Source organism: Nyctibius grandis, chromosome 32 (genome assembly GCF_013368605.1).
Source record: "Nyctibius grandis isolate bNycGra1 chromosome 32, bNycGra1.pri, whole genome shotgun sequence".
Taxonomy (NCBI): Eukaryota; Metazoa; Chordata; class Aves; order Nyctibiiformes; family Nyctibiidae; genus Nyctibius; species Nyctibius grandis.
In genome coordinates, this window is record NC_090689.1 from 4879655 (window position 1) to 4893098 (window position 13444).

A 13444-nucleotide genomic window follows, 5' to 3' on the forward strand; every position below is an offset into this window, starting at 1 on the left:
GGTTTTAACCAGTGTGGTGCCGGCGCAGCCCAAAGAATTGTGCTCAGCTTTGCAGTAAACTCGCAGCCCTGAAAGGGAGAAATCGTTGCCTCCAACTTAACTATCTTGGAGAACAATGTTTTGAACACCCAATCTTGAACAAATAGATCCAAAAAGATGAGGCTGCTCGTGGTTTTATGCTAGGCCAGGCACACACAAGGGATAAGCAAGTTCACACAAGGTTTAACAGGGTTTATCAAGCATGGACTAGCAACTTTCAACTTGTGCAAACCACATTCGGCCAAAACCCTGCCCTCCTTTAAGCAGCACAAGGACCAATACCCAGATAATCAGCGAGTTCCACTAAGCACCTTCTCACAGAATCACAAAATCAGGTTGGAAGAGCCCTCTGGGATCACCGAGTCCAACCCTTGCCCTGACACCACCATGGCAACTAGACCATGGCACTAAGTGCCATGTCCAGGCTTTTCTTAAACCCCTCCAGAGATGGTGACTCCACCACCTCCCTGGGCAGCCCCTTCCAATGGCTAATGACCCTTGCTGAGAAGAAATGCTTCCTGATGTCCAACCTGAACCTCCCCTGGCGAAGCTTGAGGCTGTGTCCTCTTGTCCTATCGCTAGTTGCCTGAGAGAAGACGCCGACTCCCACTCCCCTCCTCTTGTCAACATTTTCCCCCATAAATCAAATGCAAAATCACTTAAATGCAGAGTTAGAGAACATCAGTTTAAATGCATAAAGGGTCAATTATATATAAAGTCAAAGATACTACAACAAATTAATTAACCTGAAGAGACAGTGCTTTGTGCAAAACAACATTCTCGCGTCTGGTTGAAAAGGCTTCTGAAGACGAGTGGTTTCTTCATTTCCCTTTGTCAGTGGTATGAGCAAAGCTTGTACAACACGCAAGAAAGGGGAAGAGGCGATTTCCCAATAACACATGGGAAACACATGACACCATGAGTCCTTGACATTCACAACCAAGCCAGAAACTTCATCTGGAGATCAACCGACCCGGTCTCAACCCCAAAGTTGATCGGTTCAGATGTCCTTTTCTTTAGCTAGACTGCCACGCCAACACACCGCCGCAATTGTTGTAGTTTCGATGAAAAACACGAGGAATCTCACCCCAAGTCCTAGGCGAGCTGTTGACACCCAACGTCCTCGCCCCGCTCAGCTCTGCCGGTTAAACGCTGATCAGCGGGGATGGTGCAGAACCAAGAGCCACGACTTCCAAGAGGGCACCAGGACAACTCATTCCCCGCGTTCCCTGCGCCGTAATGCTTAGATGCAGGATACTGGATGATATTCACAGTGCAAAGCAGTCTTGTTCGGAATAGTTCCTGGAACATCATCATATTGCCACGATTGCAGTTTACTGGCCCATCAGTCCCACCCCAGTCACTACCAAAAGGCTACCTCATGGTGAGCGGATGGTGGAAGATGCGACTGTGACGAACTGGGCTGGTCTTTGCTTTGCTCCCTTCGCAAGAAGAGCGAGGGATCTCTTCCATGGTGGGTGAAAAGGGTGTTTCAGAGCTGCTCTCCTCCCATCAGTGACCTGGAGGCATAACCGTCTGCCAGCGGTGCGTGGCAGCGAGGAAAGCTTGCGGTTATCGCGAGGTCGGTACAGACACTGCTGAGTAATCAGATTTTAAAAGAAACAGGACAGGCCAGAAGAGCATAAAATGACATCCATCATAATTAAAGCATTCGTAAGAACCTTAATTACAAACAAATACATTCTGTTGATCCCGTTCGGACATCTAAACATGGACTCTCTTCAGCTACTCGTCTTACTTAGAAGGTATAAAAGTCATGACAGGGAAAGGGGGGAAAAAACTCAAATGTTTTTTAAAAGTTTATTTCTAGCCCTGAAAGAACAGTTATTAAACAAGGTCAACAAATACAGTAGTTAATATTGCAGTAACAATTAAATAACATAATGGGATTAAATTACACAAAAGGCAACATTAAAATCTGAAGACAGTTAAAAAAATAAAAAGAAAGCTTGCACCTACTTCCATTTCCATTGACAGCGTGAGGAACAGAGGGGAAAAATGGACCAGAGACATTTATTTATTCAACTCCAGCTGGAGAGACCCTTAACAACCTCCTTGCTGCCTCCCCAGCCCACCCACCCACCCACCATCCCCTCTGACAAAGGCACCCAGCCCTGCTCTAGCCACACCTTTTGCACCTCTCTGCACCGGAGAGCCAGGGGGAAGCCCACAATTAGTCTTCGTTAACACCTAAGGCAGGTCAAAGTGCACGTTCCCAGCACCACGGTTGCTTCGAATGAAAAGTCTGGTTTATTCTACGATAACAAGACAATCCCAGCAGTCGCACATTCCTTGCACACTGGCAGCTCAGCCACAAGCTGCCCAGCTCCACCTCCCCGTTGTACGTTACGCTTCGTTACGTATCACGTGCGTATTTGATCCTGACTCAGGATCAGACGCTGGCACCCAGGGGTGAGCGAGACACGCGGGAATCCCAGCATTTCCAAATACAACCCTTCCCTTATCATCACCTGCTCCAACTCCGGCTGGTCGCTGTCTGCCCTAGTGACACAGCAGAGCTGAACAGCCTCGCAGCAAGTCTTAAGGATGCTAATTTGCTCCCTTCAGGGGAAAAAAACATGGTTTGCATTTTTTAATCTCGCAGACACATCCAATGGACATCGTTAAAAAAGCTCTGCCCGCCCCGCTAAGACACAAAAGCACAGCACAGCAGCCTTCTCCTGGCTCTCCTCTTCTGCCAGCTTCATCTCTGGCCCCGATTTCTGGCAGCAGGGGGTGAGACACCTCACCACGTACCAACAAAGCTGCTGCGGGGGGAACGGGGGACGTGGACAATTCACAACTTCAGAGCTAACCACCTTTCCAGGTCACACAGCAAGCACTGAGATATGCTTTGGTAACTTCTGGATTGGGCGAAGTTTTGTGTGCTAAGATGGCTGAAAGTTTGGCAATCATCTCCTAAGTAAGACTAAATTGGATAAATTTTGTGGTATATGTTTTAAACCATTCTCATTCATCAATAAAAGTGAACTAATAAGTTAAAATTACTCACGATTTCTTGTTTTTTCTATTTAAAAACCTCTCAATTTATCGCAAATTATCTTATTGTCTAGATTGTGCCATTGAAAAAAAAGGAAAAAAAAAAAAAGAAGAAAGAAGGAAAAGCTCCCAGTTTAACTATGGCACAAGGAGTTTCACAAAGTCCGTTGCCAGCAACGGACAAAGAGGGAATCATCAGTACGACAGGTTTCTTTTCTCAGCCAAGCCTCCTCGCTACTTCATCCCATCAGGGAGCCCTCAAGGCAGGGGCATTGCCATTACAGTGTTTGCAACGTCCATGGCTTGGATTCATTTTGCCTAGGAAATGCATCTAGATTTACTTGCCTGGAATGAAGACACTTCCTTGAATTTACAAATACCAAAATTATCCGAAAATGATTTCTACCTCCTGCCAGCAATTTGTAAAAGTGTGCAAAAAATTTTTATTGAGGGTTCTCCATTCATACCCAGCCATAACCCTACCTGTCCCAGGTCCTGCCCTACTGGGAATGGAATAAAATCACACTAAAGTACTGGTTATTCTGTCACAGAATCATTTGGCACGTTGTAACGACAGTTGGCTCTTGGTTAAACTGCTGGGGAAGCTGAAATGCAGAGACTGCAGCGCTAGAAGAAGCCGGGGCACAGGCTCTTCTACACTTGCCCCTGGTAACACCCCAAGAACTCAACCGCTCAAGTTGCTCACTGTCCTTCAGAGGGAGGCACTTGTTCTTGCATTGAATGTTTGACCTCAGCCATTCTGGCTGGTCCAACTAGTTAGTGAGAAAGGATCGGTGTGGCACATCGCATCTCCTCAGCCTCCAACTAGCCACTCAAATTAGCCCCATGAACATCTGACAGCACCGTTCTCCCCTCTCAGCCTTCGTCTTCTCAGAACAGCACTTTGGCATTTCCAGGTGTTCAGGATCTTCTGTTTGAGTCGTATTTTAAAAATCCTGCATCTTCAGTGTCCTCAGATCTGATTATTGGTTCTTCTGATTTCATTAGTACAAATGGAGCACATACAAAATTGGAAAAAATAGCTCTAATACTTAAATTCTGACAACTCCATAGGCTGATGCATTATTTGCTTGGGGAAAAAAAAAATTACAACATATACAAAAATGTATTTGATACAAAGAAGGGAAATGTAAAATAAAAAAGTCAAAGGCACCAGCGTAACTTCCAAAGCCCAAGTGAGAGCACAGATACATGTTTTTGAACCACCCACCGCACCAAGCACGTTATCCCTTAAGCTTCTGGCCAGCAAGTCTAATGGGAACAAGAAGAGCAGGCAGGAAGACAGCTGGAATTTTTTTCTTGCCCTGACTATAGCTGATCATTTGATCATAAATAAAGTATCTGACCCCTACCTACATATCCATAAACCAACATCCAAAGACTCGACCAATCATTAAGTTTCTACAAAGAGGCCACATCATCGATTAAAAGTCCACAGAGCACAGGCATATAAGAAACAGCTGAATACTTCTCTTCCCCCTCTCTCCATATTCATCTTAAAAAGCAAAAAACATCTCAATACATTACAATTTCTTGAGTAACCAACTTGTCGATTCTACAGTACAGCAACAGCTACACCATGAAAGAAATAAGGGGCAAGATGTACCTTCACATTTGTCACACTTGCCGTGAATCTAGTCATATGGGAGCTTACTAGAGCGATTTAAAAGTGAACAGGTAGAGGGGTGGAAGAGGTGAGTGAAAGAGATCAGCAGGTAAAATTAGTACTGCTCTCTGAAAGCTTGAATCTGTCATTCAAGTATTGAATGTACCCAGAAGGGTACAATGAATGGGAGCTGTTACAGCGAAGTCGTTAAAAACCCTTAAAACCCCAGGCACAACAAGTGGCATTTCTGGGCTGTCTGCAGAAAACCAAAAAAAGGCCAGTAATTCAGTCCTCAACTCCTTCTGGACCCCGGACAGGGATCGCTGGAGTCACCACAATTTATTTTGGGCGTCTTCTGGACGAGAGTTTCTTCCCTTTTGCAGACGTTTCCCCCGCCCCACAAAATCCCTTCCCTCCCCCCAGAAGTGTAACAATTTCATATATTATAAAGATTTGTAAAATACAAACAAACGAACAAAAATAAAAAGGATGAAGGCTGTGGCAGTAATGTTAGCGGTTACTCTTCATTGCTTCTTTGGCTGCCAAGATCAGTGGCGTCAAGCTAGACAGAGGTTTGGCCAGTTTCAAGAAGGGATGCTGCCAGGAAGAGAGAAGCAGTAAATTAGTGAAAGACACTGTTTAAAAAGCCAGTAAAAGCCATATAACCACACAGCCTTTTTCATTTTGAGATATGAAAAGCAACGCAAACGCTATCAATGCCCAGCTCCTGAAGGGAGAGATCCAGAGCACCTCAAGCCTGATAATCATTCCTCCTCGTCCCAAAAGAGCCTAGACCTTTCCTTCTCCAATAATTCACTACAAAGAGGTTTCCTGCTCAAACATCTTCTCCCAGTCCCATTCTGCTCACTTCAATGGCTCCATTACAGTAAGTTCATAAATTGATGGGTGCTTTAGCAGTGGCAGAATAAAAACACAGATTACTGATGACTTCAGAGTACATATTCCAATCTTTGGTGGCTCTAGTTCCTACCAACTGCTCTCCACTGGAGTCCTCAGAAGAAAACACAAAAGAGGGTGCCAGTCTACACTGTGGTTTATCACAGGCCGACCTTACACGTGGCTTCTGTACCTCAGGCTGTGAGAAGGAGCTGACTCTCACCTGTAGCAATTCTTTGGCTGATCCTCTTTTCTCTACATCCATCTCCAAACACCGGTTCAAGAAATCCCGGAATATCGGGGACAGTTTCTCGGGGTTCTGCAGCTCTGGTGTGCCATTAGTTGCTATCAAATATAAAGCCTGTAAAATGAGGAATATTGTATAACCAAGCCAAATCTTTAGAAGATGCCAAACCGACCTGCCTAGCAGCAATCCCTTAGTCTAGATAACAAAGGGCTCTGCAGCCCACTTCTCTCCCTGATGAGATGACAAACCGTAAAAATGCCACAATTACAGGCAGTCATGACCTATTCCTGCTGGCAGCAAACAACGTTCAAAATCTTCTGGCAACAGATACGTACTTTGGCAAAGAAAATATCAGATTCTGACACAAGCAGCATTTTTCACAACCTAATGGATTTACTTTCCCTGAACTATCAGAGAAGACTGAATTCAAAGTGCAATATTTTAGTTACGAGCAGGTAGTCATCTCCTAAACAGAAAAATTCAGGGTAGGGCTGACTGTGAAGTCAAGACAGCTGTCTTCCTTTTGGAGGTATCTTCTTGCACTGCTGAGGCTTGTTGGATGTTTTGTTTCATTTTCTTTTTAATGTAGATACTATTAATGAGCAATTACTGAAAACGTTCCTACGGTAAACACTGGCAAACAGTTCTAGCCACATCTGGGCTTCTTACCCTCAGGGGGTTTTCGTTGAGGTACGGGGGTTCTCCTTCCACCATCTCAATAGCCATGATGCCCAGAGACCAGATATCCACTTTAGGGCCGTACGCTTTCCGCGTGACCACTTCAGGAGCCATCCAGTACGGAGTTCCAACCATAGTGCTGCGCTTGCTCTGCTCTGGGGTGATCTGAGCACAGAAACCAAAGTCGGCTGTAGGGTAACAGAATTTTGAGAAGTTAAATTGGTGCAGCCCAAGTGAAGTGGGCCTCGTAGAAGACTTCTCTATTACTACACATATATTTTACTCCTCTACATTTGAGAGGGGCTTGAGGGGGGTGTCTTCCCCCCCCCCTCCCCACTACATTCTCCGTATTACAAAATCCAGCGTGCAAGATAGATACAAAACCTGAAGGTGTTTAAGCAGGGCAGAATTCCGTGGAATGAAGGCTTTTTGTCCTCTGGAAAAGGGACACAAGTATTACCCTGCAGAAGAACAGTATTTTGCCCAGTCCTTCCTTCAAGAATCCTAGACTGGTAGCAGCCAAAAAAGCAATCAAGCAGAACACAGAAGGCAAGCGTTCTGTGCATGGTATGTTATACAGCCTGAACTAGAAAAAAATAAATCCACAAACCATGGCTTCTGCCCTGCTAATCAGATTTTATTTGTGCAGCTATTGAGGTCAACATTTCACAGCAATTTGGCCATCAAATACAGGTACTACAGCTGACAAGAGACATGGAAACAAGGCTTCAGGTAAGCGAAGTGCTACCCCACTCAGCAGAAGGAACCTGGACAAACAAACCTGTCCACAAGGTAACTACCGAAGAGAACAACCACACTTAAGAAAACGAGAAAAGTCACCTATTCCTATAGCCTTCAGGTGCAGCAGCAATGCATGTTCCATCATGTTACTTTATCCAGCTGCAGCACTCCCACTTCCCAGGCATGTAAAGCATCAATAAGAATACAGTTAAGGCAGGAGACAGATATTACCTTATCATTGACACTAAGTTTGAGAGAGAGAGAGAAAGAGAAAGAGAAAGAGATAATTTAAAATTTCAAGTTGATTTTGAAAGCGTTATGCCAAGCAGTGCTAACAAAAGAGCCACAGTCATGAAAGTGCTAAGTTGGACCAAGACGACAATTTAACAAAGAACTACCCCCACCCTGATTGTCAAAATGCTGCCTTAAAAAAACAAACAAAATCAAACCTATAGGAGTCACCAAGTTCCTCACCGGCACTTCTTGGCCTTTATCAAGGTGTCATGCTCAAGGCAAAGCACAGCTTCCTTCAATGAACACACCAAAGAAGCAGCAGCAGTGTATGTCTCCTGACCTACCACCTTCAGCACCATGCCACCAGCAAGGAAAGACAGGCAAGATGTAGAACCCAGTTTCACCAACCAGTAGTGTGTGTAACTATGTAGTGGTGACAGGCAGACTGGTATCTCTTAATTCTCCTGTGACCAGTCTCCCAGAAGCCAGACTCCCCCAGCGATGGGGAAGAGCTTGAAAAGAAGGTGCAACTTCTTCCACCCTCCACCTTAAACAACTGCGAGGAGCTCTATAATCACACGGCCAAAGAAGAGTGAGTCTCAACACTGGTTACAACACCTCCCCTTCATATCGAGCATTTTTACAGCTGACTCCTGTTTTCTCCTGTCTCTCCTTCCTCCTCATCTTCCCTCAATTTCCTGGGGCTGACGCTTCTTTACATAGGCTGCTAACTCTGTCCTTTTGCCACTCTGCTTTGCTTTGACAGCTCTTACCTTTTTCAGCCTTCTCCAGCTAACTCTTCTCAGCCACATCCTCTACGGTAACTATCCACTTATCTTCAGCCTCTGAATCCACGCAGTTTGTGCACAAACACATCACACCCTTAAAAAAAATAAAACCTCCTACCCAAGCAAGCAGTGCATCCAACAATGCTGGTAAGCAAATCAAGTTGCTTGTAATCCTTCTTCACACTCCATCTCATAAACAATGTGAGACTGCAAACCATCTAGACTAAGGAATATTGCTGAGATACACTTTCATGGCATTTCAAATTCCTACCCAGCTATAAAAACACCATCCCTTAATTCTTTGGTGCTTTATGCTTTGCACATTCCTACAGACCAAGAAGTCAGATAATGCACTTCTCTCTCTCAACAGTCCTGACAGCTTCTTCAAGTGGTTTCACATTTTTTTTTATTGCCACACACATTTACACACACCAGAAACTGACCTACTGCACACAAGTCCCTGCATGCATAACAGTGACCTGAAAAGCAAGTAGTTTCTTTCGTCAATTCATGATTATATTAATGAAAGTGTGTTACACTTTCAGTCTGAGAGAAGGAGACCCAGTACAAGTGCAGCATAAGACTAGACTGCAATATGAACAGTTAATAATGTATAATTTTCTTAGTGATCTTCTAATGAAAAGGGCAAAACGTTAAAAGCAAGTCACGACAACCTGAAGAGACCAGCTGTTAGCTGCAACTCCTCTCTTGCAATCATCCACATCTTTGCTTCACTGTATGGTGCCAGTTACTTCATGTTTACCAACGTATTCATGTGGCAACAGGTTTGCTTCAACATCCTTCCGGTCTAACATGTTCACAGCCTTAGTCTTAAGGCTCTCAGAATTTCAATACCTGCTACTTGCGAGTTATACATTTTATAACACAGAATGAATTTCTATTATTCATAGTCGATAAAAATTCACCTCAAATTTCCCTGGCAACTCTCCTTCTACTGATTTACAATCTCTGAGTCAAAGATTACTGGGAAAGGGAAAAGAGAGCATTGACACAATTGTCTGGTACTCACTTAGTTTAACTGATCCATCCATTCCTAAGAGCACGTTGTCACTCTTAATATCTCTGTGGATGACCTGGTTGGCATGTAGGAACTCAAGCGCTTGCAAGCACTGGATGGGAGGGAAAAAAAAATATTCAGCATATGGAAACACAATTTGTGTCTGTGAACACAAATTCAAGAGCAATGCTTACACCCTCAGCCAGTGTTGAGTGCAAAAATATAACAGGTATGATCTAAAATAACCAGCAGAGGAAGCTCTTGTGCTAAAAAATACTCTCCAGATCTCATGAGGTCAAAAATCATTTAACCATGGAGTTTCTCTGCTGTCTTAACAAACCCATAAATTAAACTTCTCATCACCCAAGATGCTCTCAAAAATCCCAGATGTTAATTTTGGTACATCCCAGAAATTCTACAGAGGAACCATAAAGGATTAAGTGAGAGCTTTTTAGGCTGAAGTCTCACCAAGAGGAACTGGTGAGACTTCATTCTCAACACTCATGCAACTTCTCCTACCGTGAAGGCTGTAAAACATCTTCATTATGAAAGTCACTAACACTGGTTTTGCACTGGTTTTAGATTAATACCTTTCACACTAAGTTTCTGCCTAAAAACATAATGAAATTTACTTTTGCTATTTGAGAATAAAAGGCAAAAAAATAGTAAGATTTTTCTCTTTTAACATAAGCAGAACATTTACCATTTGCAACTTGGCACAGCTGTAGTCCCCAGGGAGATTTTTGTGTCTTCATTTGCTTTAGCGAAGTGGCACTGATTTGCAGAATGAAGTGTATCTAACATAGCAGGCAGCAGAGTTTTGATGAAGTATAATAGTTCAATATTAGGCCTTTTCCTCAGACAAGTTAATTATTGTTACAGTAAATAGCTACTTTCAGTTCTCTGCTTCCAGCTCTGGTTTCTCTGGAAACCATTACCTGCCCATACATGTCAATGGACAAGTTTGCTCTCCATCCCCTCCCTCTGGGTGAGTCACCAAAAGCAGATGTCATGTTGATGTAGTCAAATGGGGGTTTTAAAAGGCTACGTTTCTCCTGCACAGCAGATAACACAATTACTGCTCCTTCTGCCACTATAAATCAAGCCTGAGCTGGATGTCAGCACTCTGACTCAGGGCAGAAACCACTGATTAAGTTGTGACATCAGCTATTTTTAACTCTTCCATTTGAAATCTTACTGCAATCTTAAAATTATTCCAACTACAGTCTTCTGGATCATTATTTTTTCTGAGAAATCCATAAAGAAAGCTTAACTGTCACAGAACTATAGATTTCACACACTATGAAAACTACTCAAATGAGAAAGGCATAGTCTGCATCGAGTTCATCTTTATTTTAGTACATGTTTCTTAAAGTATTCCTGTTTCATCAGATCCACTTTCACACTCTAAGCAAACACAGGTCCCCTTCTTCCTTTTGGAAAACACTCCGAAGCTTGCAGGCTTTTTTCTTTTTCTTAAATATGTTAACACCTCTACTTTCTACTACCTATAAATGAATACTCAGTTTTCTTTTTCTTCATTGCTCTTCCTTGAACTTCAGTCCACGTTATTAACATCTTTCTGTTAACAATGTCAGCAGGACTAGTACCAAACCCAAAATCTTTATTTGCTCCCTCACCTAACGTTCCCAAACACCCAGCTCAAAAACTGCCATAGCTCTGCTGTGTTACAACTTGCAAACCCCCAATTTTCTCTGTTAAACTCATTTTGTTATTTTCTGTAATTTTAGTATTGATTTCTGCTCTCAGTATCATTCATTCTTCCTAACTCAGTGGCTCCAACAGCAATTGTTGCAATTAGTCCTAACCTCAGTGTACCATAAAGCCTAGGGGAACAGAGTGCACCTTCATTCCTCTACCCATCAACTATAACACTCACCTCTCTGCAAACAGCAGCGATCTGTGCTTCATCCATACATGTTTCTGTGACCACATCTGTCAGTGAGCCTCCAGCTAGATACTCCATCACCACAAACAATTCATCTCCTACGAGGTAACTACAAACAGAAAATGCAAAGCACACCCATTTGCCATCAAGAGATCAAGAACTGAAAAATGACTGATAAGAGCTGGTCAATAAAATGATTCATAAGCACTTCAAGACAAACAGTAAAGAAAAATCTCTGGAAGGCAGCCTGAAATGTAAATGCTGACAAGAAAAGCTGCATGCTTCCTACTACCTAAACGGGTAGGATAACACCCTACATGTCTCATGCACAACACAAGCATTGCTCCAGCTGGGCTCTTGTCCACCACTGATCCCCAACTACATGTAGCACTGCATTCATGACAGAAGCAGCCTTCTTTCTGAATCAAGACCATTCCCTATGACAGATGATTTTTTTTTTTTCAGATGACAGCCTAAATACAGTCTCATTTGCTTACAAGACCCTTAGGTACAGGAAGTCTGGGTCTGTGTAACTATATCAAGTTATAACCTCTTGAAACCCTTGGGGATGAAGGAATCAGCCAGCTATCTGCATTTACCTGTCTAGGAAGTTGACTATGTTGGGGTTCTTTAGCTCCTTCATTACCAAGATCTCATTAATAATCAACTCCTTCTTGGGTTGTTTCTGCAGGTTTATCTGTTTAATAGCAACCTGAATAGGACAAAATAAAACAGCAATCACTCAAACTTGAGTATCAAAACCTTTCAGTCATTCTTAATACAGTGGAAAGTTAGAAGAAATTCTGTAACAGGATTAAAGGAGTTTAGCACAGCTTGCAGCTGGCAAGTGATTTATTTATTAGCATACAACTTCAAAGAATGCAACCTGATGAGCATACAACTCACACCCATAGCCAACATCATCCTCCTGCAGCTGAAAAGATCCACAAACAATAACAAAGGCCAGAACAGACAGTAAACGAAGCATTCAGGAGATAAAAAGATACTCGTCTAACTTCATATCAACAGGCCTAAAGCAGAAGAGAGAATCATGTAGCGACTAAGAGAGAAAGTGTAAGCCTTCCAAAATGGAGAAGAATTGTCCCAGTTAGCTACAACACCTTGAGGAGGCAGCTTGGAGTTTTAAAAGATAACCTACCCATGAGTCCAAAACCAAACACAAGAACCAATATAATCTTGTAGAAACAATTGTTATTATATTGCCAAGGGCATTAAAAGAAGAGAACTTCTGGCACAGAATCACAAAATAACTAAGATTGGAGGGGACCTCTGGAGGTCATCCAGTCCAATCATAGAATGGTTTGGGTTGGAAGGGACCTTAAAGACCATCTAGTTCCAACCCCCCTGCCACGGGCAGGGACACCTTCCACCAGACCAGGTTGCTCCAAGCCCCATCCAACCTGGCCTTGAACACTGCCAGGGAGGGGGCAGCCACAGCTTCTCTGGGCAACCTGGGCCAGGGTCTCACCACCCTCACAGCAAAGAATTTCTTCCTAATATCTCATCTAAATCTACTTTCTTAAAGTACTGCCAACATGGAGCAGGTTGCTGAGGGTCTTGTGCAACTGAGTTTTGAATGGACATCTCAATAAGCAGATATTCCACAACCTCTTTAGGCTCCTGTCCCATGTTTGATCATCCTGACTGAGAGGGGAAAAAAATTTCTAATATCTAACCAGAATTTCCCTTACGGCAATTTTGTCTGTTACCTCTTGTCCTGTCAATTGTGTAGCTCTGAGAGGAGTCTAGCTCCATATGCTCTACACCTTCCCATTAGGGCATTGAAACAGCAATAAAATCCTCCTTTGGCCTTCTCACCGCTGAACAGATCCAATTCTATCCTCAGACATTAAGCACTGAGGAAAACAGAGTACTGCATCCGTTTAATGCATGAAGACTGCAAGCAATCAACTGTTGGCCAACATGCCTGACAAGATGCAGAGGAGGTCTAAGGAACTGGACTACAAAATTTCCTCTGCAGTCAGTAAGAGGATGTGAAGTACTGCAGGATGTAGAAAGCACATTAGGAGACAACATATTGAGATGACTGAATAGCTTGCATTTATCAAGATGGGGTGCTCCACTGCAGTACTGGTAAATGTGGTCACTGTTGAAAGGGTAATTACTTATCAGTGACCTGAGGAATAGCTACTTCTGGATATTTAAAGGAAAATTAAGGAGATCTGAATTTAAAGAGAAGCAAATAATTCTTAAAATTTTAGTC

General features: G+C 43.1%; 1 protein-coding gene across 2 annotated transcripts in view; it reads right to left on the reverse strand.

Moving 5' to 3' along the window:
* Positions 1-1846: 1846 nt before the first annotated feature.
* PAK2 (p21 (RAC1) activated kinase 2) overlaps positions 1847-13444 on the reverse strand; it is a 46896-nt gene continuing 35298 nt past the window's right edge. For both annotated transcript variants that reach the window (XM_068421067.1, XM_068421066.1), the window contains 6 exons: positions 11799-11911; positions 11191-11308; positions 9303-9402; positions 6501-6697; positions 5808-5945; positions 1847-5284 (listed from right to left, as the gene is read on the reverse strand). In XM_068421067.1, the coding sequence (XP_068277168.1) occupies positions 5198-5284; positions 5808-5945; positions 6501-6697; positions 9303-9402; positions 11191-11308; positions 11799-11911 (753 nt within the window). In that variant the 3' untranslated portion in view covers positions 1847-5197. The remainder of the gene's footprint in view (positions 5285-5807; positions 5946-6500; positions 6698-9302; positions 9403-11190; positions 11309-11798; positions 11912-13444) is intronic.